Here is a 9,905-nt window from a genome sequence, read left to right as displayed (position 1 = left end):
CAGAAAATGAATTAATATTGTTTACCTCCAATATATGATAATAATTGTTAAGAAAAAAAAAAAAAAAAAAAAAAAAAGGAAATGAGAAAACATGTACATACATGATTTTAAAACATATATTTCTGAAGCTGTTTGTTGTGTTTAATTTATTTGTTTATTGATTATTCTTATTTCTAACAATATATTTGATTATTTTGGTTCAGTGTTAGAAATTGTTTACATTATTCAGTTTTGAAGATGCAAATTAATAAAACTTGGACTAACGAGACTTGATCTACTTAAATAAAATGTAAGTACATTCCAGATTTCTCACCTTAGGTTGTGTTTGTTTCTCCTGTCAGTGGCTCTCTTGGAAACTGAGGACTGTGGGTGTTGTAGTGCAGAAGCCTCCACCTCCTCCTCCTTCTTCCCCTCTGTGCTGGACTCAGGATGCTGGCCTCTCTGCTGCTCTGTTGTGCCATCTCTTTGCTCCGCCCCTCCTTTGCTTTGGTTCATGGGAACTTGCAGCTGGATGAAGGCCCGGCCTCTGCTCGCCTCGTTGACTCATCCTTTCTGTCAGATGTCGGTCAGTATCCACTCATTCCATGTGAACAAATCAAATGGCATCCACCTGCAGTTTCTGGAATGTCCACTTGAGACTGACTTCAGAGCATTCATCCTCATAGACCCCAGGATAAAATGTCTGGCTTTACAAAAAACAAAGCAAAACAAACCAAACCTGTTCACAGTCCGGTATGACAACAGTTTTGGCCTTTACAACTGTATTAGAGTTGAGTTTTCATACGATTCACTGGCTTAAATGATATAAAGTCTCAGTTATAGACATTCAAAGTGACATCAACTGAGTTTTGTGTCTGTCATGTGGGCTCGGATCAACAGTGCACTCACCTGCTGTATTTGACTTTTGGAGCTTCTATTTATTGGATAGATTTTTACATATTCTCACTTTCAATTTGACAATAGTTGTGGTTAAAATTTACACAAACAATATGTTTCCTGAAGTTGGCACTGGCTCAGTTACAGTTCCTAGTCTGTGAACCTGACTTAGATCTTGTCCACACTAATATGGACAATTAGGAAATGGATACTGATATGGATAATCATATTTTCCTGTCGTTCCTGTCACATAATCAACGTTTTTATGTCAGTAAATTGGAGATTTTTTACAACACCTTCCAAAGTGAGGATTTTTAAAACTCCAGTCTGTGTGTATCTGTGTTTAAAATGATGAGATAAGGAAATGATGGCATCACATCCAAGTTCATGCATGTCTATTGTCATTTTGTAAGATGAACATGCAACTGAAACACCAAGTATAGGTCATACAGGTGTATATGTACATCAGTATGTTTACAGCACACTGACAAAAACGTTTTATTGTGGCAGTCCAAATAAAATTGGACTTTAAGAGTGTATGTAAATATGGACTGATATCTGAGTTTATTTAGTCGGTATAACACACCTCCTGCGTGTAAAAAGACCTGGCCTCATCTCATTTGCACAAAAAATAGAGTGGACAAAATGTAGTAGAGCTCTATCAGTGGTGGATCCAGAAAAAATGGAGGGGGGTGGGGTGGGGGGGTGGGGGGGCTGGATATGTAAATACAAATGTGGTATCCTTCTCCGAACTGTTATGTTCCAGCTGCTTGCTTTGCTCACAGAACATACTAGGACATTAACTGAAAAGTCGGTTTGTCGACACGTCAACGTTTGTGGCACAAGTCGACGTTACTTTGGAGGAGTCGACTAGTCATGTGTTATTCTCTCTCTCCCTTCCATCCCCCGACAGCGTGCAAACTGTCATTCAGCGCATGTGAATAACTCTCATTTTTCTACATGAAAACATGGAGCACAGTGAACGGTAGTGATGCGCAGATCAGCGGACCAGGGTTGGGTTGGTGCAGGTGCAAAAAATGTCACTTTATTTGCGGGGTGGGTCAAAAAATTCCACAAAGCAGGTAAAAAATAAAAACCACCCGCGCATCACTAGTGCAAGGCCAAGACTGAAGGAGAAAGACGACTCAGAGTAGGAACTAAACTGACTGTGATCTATTTAAACTCTGGTCTCAGTAATGTTCTGTGAACCTTGGAAGCACCACCGATACTTAAGAACACTGTGGACAGACAGTGTGTTTGGATTATTCTGTTCATTTGTTTCATGTAGACAGCGTGCTCTTTTCGCTGACATGCTGTGTGTCTTTTCTGCCGCAGTCTTAACCTTTTCCCACTTTATGTTATTCACTTAAATTTAAAATAAAATTCCAGGTGTTAACCTATGTTTTGTTTTGGTTAAATGTCTGAGGACTGTTGATGCTTAGGTCTTTCCAGTTTTTTATTACCTCCGCCAAGGAGGTTATGTTTTTGCCAGGGTTTGTTTGTTTGTTTGTTTGTTTGTCTGTTTGTTTGTCTGTCTGTCTGTCCGTTAGTGTGCAACATAACTCAAAAAGTTATGGACAGATTTGGATGAAATTTTCAGGGTTTGTTGGAAATGGGATAAGGAAGAAATGATTAAATTTTGGTGGTGATCGGGGGTGGGGGGGCCCACGGGGGGGGTGCAGACCAGAAAATTTCATCAAAATCTGTCCATAACTTTTTGAGTTATGTTGCACACTAACGGACAGACAAACAGACAGACAGACAGACAAACAAACAAACAAACAAACCCTGGCAAAAACATAACCTCCTTGGCATGGGGGGGCCCACGGGGGGAGGCCACTGATCAGCCTTGGCGGAGGTCTGCACTCTCCGAGTGCTTTTCTAGTTCTGCTCTTTACTCTACATTGTTAATGTTCCAGTGAACGTTAGTACGAGTTGCTCATTGTTGAACAGCTGTGTGTCTGTGTTGTTCCTCCACTGTCAATGTGATGACGTCATCATACAAGTCGACTCGACTTCGACTTTATTACCTCCGCCAAGGAGGTTATGTTTTTGCCAGGGTTTGTTTGTCTGTCTGTCTGTTTGTTTGTCTGTCCGTTAGTGTGCAACATAACTCAAAAAGTTATGGACAGATTTTGATGAAATTTTCAGGGTTTGTTGGAAATGGGATAAGGAAGAAATGATTAAATTTTGGTGGTGATCGGGGGTGGGGGGGCCCACGGGGGGGACGCAGACCAGAAAATTTCATCAAAATCTGTCCATAACTTTTTGAGTTATGTTGCACACTAACGGACAGACAAACAGACAGACAGACAGACAAACAAACAAACCCTGGCAAAAACATAACCTCCTTGGCGTGGGGGGGCCCAGGGGGGGGGCCACTGATCAGCCTTAGCGGAGGTCTGCGCTCTCCGAGTGCTTCTAGTTGACAAATAATTCGATCTGAAAAAATCTGGAGTCCCTAATGCCCTAGAACATACTATGCATTACAGTCATATTTCACAACACAATATATACTTTAATTCTAACTAACCCTGAGGCTTAGATGTAGTATTAGCATAAATTTGTTCTACTTGGTAATAGGCCTACATACAGGAAAATGTGTGTGTGCATGTACAATACTTGACCATCTATCGAGCAAAACACTGTACCAACTCACAAGATGCTGACACATGTCCAACAGCCAGTAACTGCAGTCAGATTTATCCACACACACCAGTTAGATATAAGCCTATGTTTGACAAGTGTGTGTGACTCACTTAATCACTGTCTGTGTTCTGTGGTAAATGTCATGCACTTCTATAGCTCCTACTGTATAATAATAGAGTCCATACCTTCTGTGTCTGCTTGTTTGTTTTTCCATGCTGCTTGAATAGACAGTTGTCTCTTCATGATTATTAGACTTTAGTTCAGATTTAACTCCCTTTACCATATAAATCAGTGTTTTTCAACCTTGGGGTTGGGACCCCATGAGGGGTCACCTGGAATTCAAATGGGGTCACCTGAAATTTCTAGTAATTGATAAATTTTTTAAAAATTACTAATAAACAATATATGGTGAGTTGAGGGAGACAATCACAATCCATAAAAGACATGACAAACTGTGACGCTGAACCTGCAGCACTGTGGTTCTGTTTCTGTGTCAAATGTTCATTGTGGTCAGTTTCAGATGCTGCAGCTCTTTCATAATTCATAGTTTCAGTTCTTGTTTGTTCAGTATTAATTGTCCTCCTTGTAAATCACAGCTGGACTGACTGGACAGATCCTGACCAAGGAAAATAAAATTCTCACTTTGTGCAGTAATCTACACCTGGATTTACTGCCTCTGTCCACAATAATATACAATATATAAACTAAATGTCATCTAACATTCATGTTTACTTGTAACATAGTATAGCAAAATATTTCATGATCAAAAACAAATTCATTTTTAGCAAGAACATGTCTCTGTTTGGAATGTCTGGGGTCACCAGAAATTTGTGATGTTAAAATGGAGTCACGAGACAAAAAAGGTTGGAAACCACTGATATAAATGCTGCCCCCCCCATACAAGAGATAGGAGGGCCTCGGGTGCAAAAATTAGTGCCCACGCACCCCCCACAGGAGTAAACGTCACACCCTGAAAAGAAGTGAGGTAATCAAATAGCAAATAGGCCAAATCGAAGCTCTACTGGTATATAGCTCTGTAAATAATGCTTCAGACTGCGACATGAAAGACCCGTGTTTGAATCCTGGCTAAAGTGAGGACTTATTTCTGGATATTTACCTCCGCCAAGGAGGTTATGTTTTTGCCAGGGTTTGTTTGTTTGTTTGTTTGTCTGTCTGTTTGTCTGTCCGTTAGTGTGCAACATAAGTCAAAAAGTTATGGACAGATTTGGATGAAATTTTCAGGGTTTGTTGGAAATGGGATAAGGAAGAAATGATTACATTTTGGTGGTGATCAGGGGTGGGGGGGCCCACGGGGGGGCCCACTGATCAGCCTTGGCGGAGGTCTGCGCTCTCCGAGTGCTTCTAGTTTCAAATGGGGTGGGGGGGGGGGTGTGGCGTGATGCCAAGGGCACCAGTAGGTAAATCCACCTTTGTCAATGTGCAATGAAGTAGACGTCTATGTACAAATTTGCACCATTGTCCATTCCAGTGCCTCTGGGTTGATGACTGGGTAGCTCTCTAGTGACTATTGTGGTGTGTGACTGCATGGGTTAACACGCTGAAAGAGTGCATATTGCCACCATTGTAAGGAAGGTGATGTGATTTCAACAATAAATCGATTACACTGCTGTGCATGTGGACTGGGACAAAGACGGTAGCCCAATTAAACGGTTTATTTGAGCTATGATCATAACTCGACTAACGTACTGAGCGTTTTACCTGTAGGAGATCACAGTCATTATGGGTATACATTTGGGAGGAGGACACATGTTTCTGTTTTGAAGGGAAATGTGTCGTATATCATGTAAAGAAAACACTTCAGGAACCCAAACCAACATGGAAGTGAAGTTTATAATTTAGCTTGTTGCTGTTGCTCCACTTCATGACAAACTAAAGCCTGAGCTTCTGCCACATCCATTATTATCCTAGTGTTCACATTTTGAAGTCCACTGGAAGCTATGGTTTGAACATTCTTTGAACAATCTTTTTTATGTTTTATGTTGCAATTTGTTATTTGGAGAGAGAGCTATTGTAACATTCACTAATGTTAACATTGCTCAGATATTAAATGAACCTGCATTCGGCTAACCTGCTCATTAGGCCAACATAGACTAATCTTTTTTTTTTATATATTGTGTAAAGTTGACCAGTGTTCTGTTAATATTCATCAACTCAATTCATTTAACATCTATATAGCAGTGAGGTCTGTGTTTTCAGTAAGTTCTCATTCGCTTCAGGAGGTCACCCCTCACTCTTCTCCAGGTCCACGCTCCTGTCTAAATACAAATGCTGAACTCCTGCTTCAAAACAGCAATCCACAAACTCATCAGTGAAGTCACATGAATACATGTTCTTTTATTCAGTCTGTGGTACAAACACAGAGGTCACAGTGTGGTTCAGCTGTCTGTCTGTCCTCTGTCCTGCAGAAAGAGGCCACGCCCCTCCTCCTGTGCAGGAGCCTGGCCTCCTCCCTGTGGACTCTGTGGAGGATCATTTCCTGATGGATGCTGGATCCTATGATGAGGTGGGCCTGGTTTATTCAGAGACAAGAAATCAACTCTTGTGATGATGTTTAGGAATCTGTGACTTCCTGTTGAATCTGTGACTTCTTGTTACCTCCACCAGGAGGTATTGTGATCGCGTTGCTTTGTGTGTGTGCATGTGTGTGTGTTTGTTTGCTAGCAAGATAACTCAAAAAGGTATGGACGGATTATCATGAAATTTTCAGGAAATGTTGATACTGGCACAAGGAAGAAATGATTAAATTTTGGTGGTGATCAGGCCTAGGGGGGCAGGGGGGGCTTGCAGATCTGTCCAGAATCAATACTTCTTGTTCAGTGGCGGTTGCTCATCTTTCAGACAGGGGAAGCTCATTGCCGGCTTACATAAAAAGAAATGTCAAGTTATTTAAACATAAATTCATCCCTCCATTTCTTTTTAAGAAAATGCTCAGTAGCCTTATCGTACCAAGTAAACAAGAAAATGTTAAAATTATGTTAAATTGAAACAAGGAAGTACAATGAGTGTGTTTTATTTACAGTGCAAGAAATGAACAAGTAATTTGGTAGTGGTTTCTCTGATTTCACAGCAGAATGTGTGACGGTATTAAACTGAACTGTGTCAGTGAAGGAGCAGATCTGAAAACAGCTGTCAATCAAACAGGATTCAGCCTTTGGACTGATCCTCCAATCAGCATGTGGAAGCTCAGCGTCCGGCCCGGCCGAGCTCCGCCCACAGCTCCATTCACCCCCAGAGATGCCAAGCGTCCGGGGGCGGGACAACATCGTGTCATTTATCCAATTAGTGTCCAGTTTAGAGGCAATGAAAATACCAGTTCCACTCAGTCCCATTGAAGTGCATGGACGCTGAGCGTCTACGGACAAATGCACTGAGCAGAGATGGAGGAGAAAACACAGACACGGGAATGGAGGAGAAGTGAACAACATCCAGTCCACTGATCTGGGATCAAACTGATTCTGAACCAACTGGTCTGAGAGATGAACGTGTTCCAACACATTTGTAGTCAATGAAATGAAAACAACTGAACAGATTTGAGCATTTCATTTTCGTAATTTTAGGGGAATTCCCTTGCAGTCTGTGAGAAATTGCCTCTGTTCTTGTTGAATCTGTGACTTCCTGTTGCATCTGTGACTTCCTGTTGCATCTGTGACTTCCTGTTGCATCTGTGACTTCCTGTTGCATCTGTGACTTCCTGTTGTCCAGGACTCGTCGGCAGCCTTGCAGCTGCAGGGTCGCACCATGCGCTCACCACGTCGCTGCATCCCCCACCAGCAGTCATGTCTCGGCTACCCACTGCCCTGTTGTGACCCATGTGACACCTGTTACTGCCGCTTCTTCAACGCCATCTGCTACTGCCGCCGCGTTGGCCATGGCTGCGCCCCCCGACGTACCTGACACCACCTCTGTTTACAGACAGACTTAAGGGAACGTGCTGTTGTTCTGTTACATGTTGGATTAAATGTGCTCTTTGTGCAATAAATGACTGTTGATTAAAACATGTTCACAGGTGTCTCTTTAATGATGTTTGAGAATCTAAAATTAAGCAGAAAAATGTGAATTCAGTAAACAGGCAGACAGGCTAACACATCAAACATGTAGAGTGGTGATCATCAAAAGTAAGGATGAAAATATTAATTTATATAGTTATAACAGATCACAGCCTGTATTATTTATTATTTTGATCTTGTTGAACCAAGAACAGTGAGAATAAATAGACTTAATGCTAAGATGAGAAGAAGAACATTGAAAAGCAGGAGAGTGAACAGTCTTAGCTAAATTAGTTTTTTCTCTGTTAATATTGTGTTAACTCTGACATTTCCATGTTTTGTCAAATATTACACTGCACCAAAATGAGGACTGATTTTCTGTTACTGCCAAAAGGATTTCTATTAAGCAGAAAGTAAACTCCACAGTGTGTGAATAAAAGTTGCTGCAGTAGAGGTTAGACAAAGACAGGAAGTGTGAGCAGGACAGATTTTTAATGTACTCGCCTAAAACATCCTGAACATACTGAGGGAGCATTTATTAAATTCAGAGTTGTTCATAAGCTATGTGACATTTTTTTTAGGAGCAGAACAAATGGCATATTTTTCCTCCATGTTTTTTTATGTTTATACTTTGTGACTCATCTATTCAGATCCCACACCTGTTTTAATAGATGTACTCTCTTTAAAAGTGAAAGCTTCAGGCAGTATTTTTCATAAAGCCACTGGGGAAAACGTCCATCCTAACCTATCAGCATGTTGTGATTCAATATTTCAGCTCTGTTTACAGGTTTTAGGAAATGTAAGCCATGATGGTGTTGAACAATAACATCTTTTGAGTGAGTGGGAAGATGACGATGGGTGACAGCTGCTTTACACCCTGTGGCAGTTTATCTCCTTCCATCGTCTTCAGTAGTTTGAAACACCACTGTACATGTTTAGAAACAACAGCAAAAAGCAGCGGGGGGGGGGGGGGGGGGGGGGGGGTTAGTTCTTACATATTGTTCTCCTCCTCTCTATGGGTTGAACAGATTTATGAAGGCTGTGCCCTCCTCATCCACCAGTGTCATTAGTCGCTTTTCCATTGGATATATGTACAAAACTTGACAGAGTTTTACTACATGTCAAAAAAACAGAAGTGAATAATGTCGATTTTTCCATTAAATCACAAATGTGATGATTTGTTTATTTATTACTGTGAGATGGCACGAGAAGTCATTCCACAAACATGGCAACGAACATAAATATTATGTTGATTTACTGATATATTCATTATTTTTATATATTACCCCACTATCCCGTACTAAATTTTAAAAAAAAGATTCAGTTTCCTGATGTGTCCACACAAACCACACAACGGCCCAGGTCAGACATGTCACATCATAGTAGTAGGAATCTGTCATCATGTGTTCTGGTATTCATTTTAGCATTTTTATTACTTTTCATGTAGGAAAGCGAAAAAGGGACCGGGACCATGGAGTTCCAGACCGGCTGTCCTGAACCAGCTGGACCACACACTGGTCCTGGACTAGCTGGACCACACACTGGTCCTGGACTAGCTGGACCACACACTGGTCCTGGACTAGCTGGACCACACACTGGTCCTGAACCAGCTGGACCACACACTGGTCCTGGACCAGCTGGACCACACACTGGTCCTGGACTAGCTGGACCACACACTGGTCCTGAACCAGCTGGACCACACACTGGTCCTGGACCAGCTGGACCACACACTGGTCCTGGACCAGCTGGACCACACACTGGTCCAAAAGCCTGAACCTTTCACACAAGTTTATTTCCCTTTTAATCTCAAGGCGCCTTGTTTTTTGGGTCAATGGGTCAATGATGTAAAGTGCTTTGGGTGTCTAGAAAAGCGCTATATAAATCCAATCCATTATTAGTATTTTTTTGCACCTTTTGTTTTGTTTCAATTTTTAATTTAAAAAAAATCAAACCTAATACTGTCTGTTCATTTACAAGGCATTAAAATATGAGAAGAGTATAAGTACTTTTATCAGTAATATGCAGTCGAATTAAATGCAGGTATTTGAGTAAATCTGTCTGACTTTAGGGTTGAACCTGGACTATATCTGTAAAACAACAGAAATGAAACAGAACCATCCATCACACTTAAAGTTAGATGTGATTTAGTTTAAGGAATGAGAAGTTGAAAATACATGTTCTACCATTTTTAAATACAAATTAAGGATATGTAATGATGGTTAACTTCATTTAAAATGTGTTCCAGATGGATTAAGTGATTCAACAACCAGTAAAACGTTAAACCCAAACTGTCCACTTCAGTTCTGTGTCATTTTATTGAACTAGAGGTTCGTTTGTGAATGGACATGAACTGGACTACAGTTTCTGTTTCTG

At 41.0% G+C, this 9,905-nt stretch overlaps 1 protein-coding gene across 1 annotated transcript; it reads left to right on the top strand.

The window, feature by feature from the left end:
- Positions 1-429: 429 nt before the first annotated feature.
- agrp (agouti related neuropeptide) lies at positions 430-7,440 on the top strand. The gene is made up of 3 exons (XM_030130848.1): positions 430-565; positions 5,952-6,049; positions 7,249-7,440. The coding sequence occupies exons 1-3, from the start codon at positions 430-432 to the stop codon at positions 7,438-7,440; spliced, it is 426 nt and encodes a 141-aa protein (XP_029986708.1).
- Positions 7,441-9,905: the final 2,465 nt, after the last annotated feature.

Source organism: Sphaeramia orbicularis, chromosome 3 (genome assembly GCF_902148855.1).
Source record: "Sphaeramia orbicularis chromosome 3, fSphaOr1.1, whole genome shotgun sequence".
Classification (NCBI taxonomy): Eukaryota; Metazoa; Chordata; class Actinopteri; order Kurtiformes; family Apogonidae; genus Sphaeramia; species Sphaeramia orbicularis.
The sequence above is the reverse complement of the archived record's forward strand: the minus strand, read 5'-3'. Positions and strand labels throughout refer to the sequence as shown.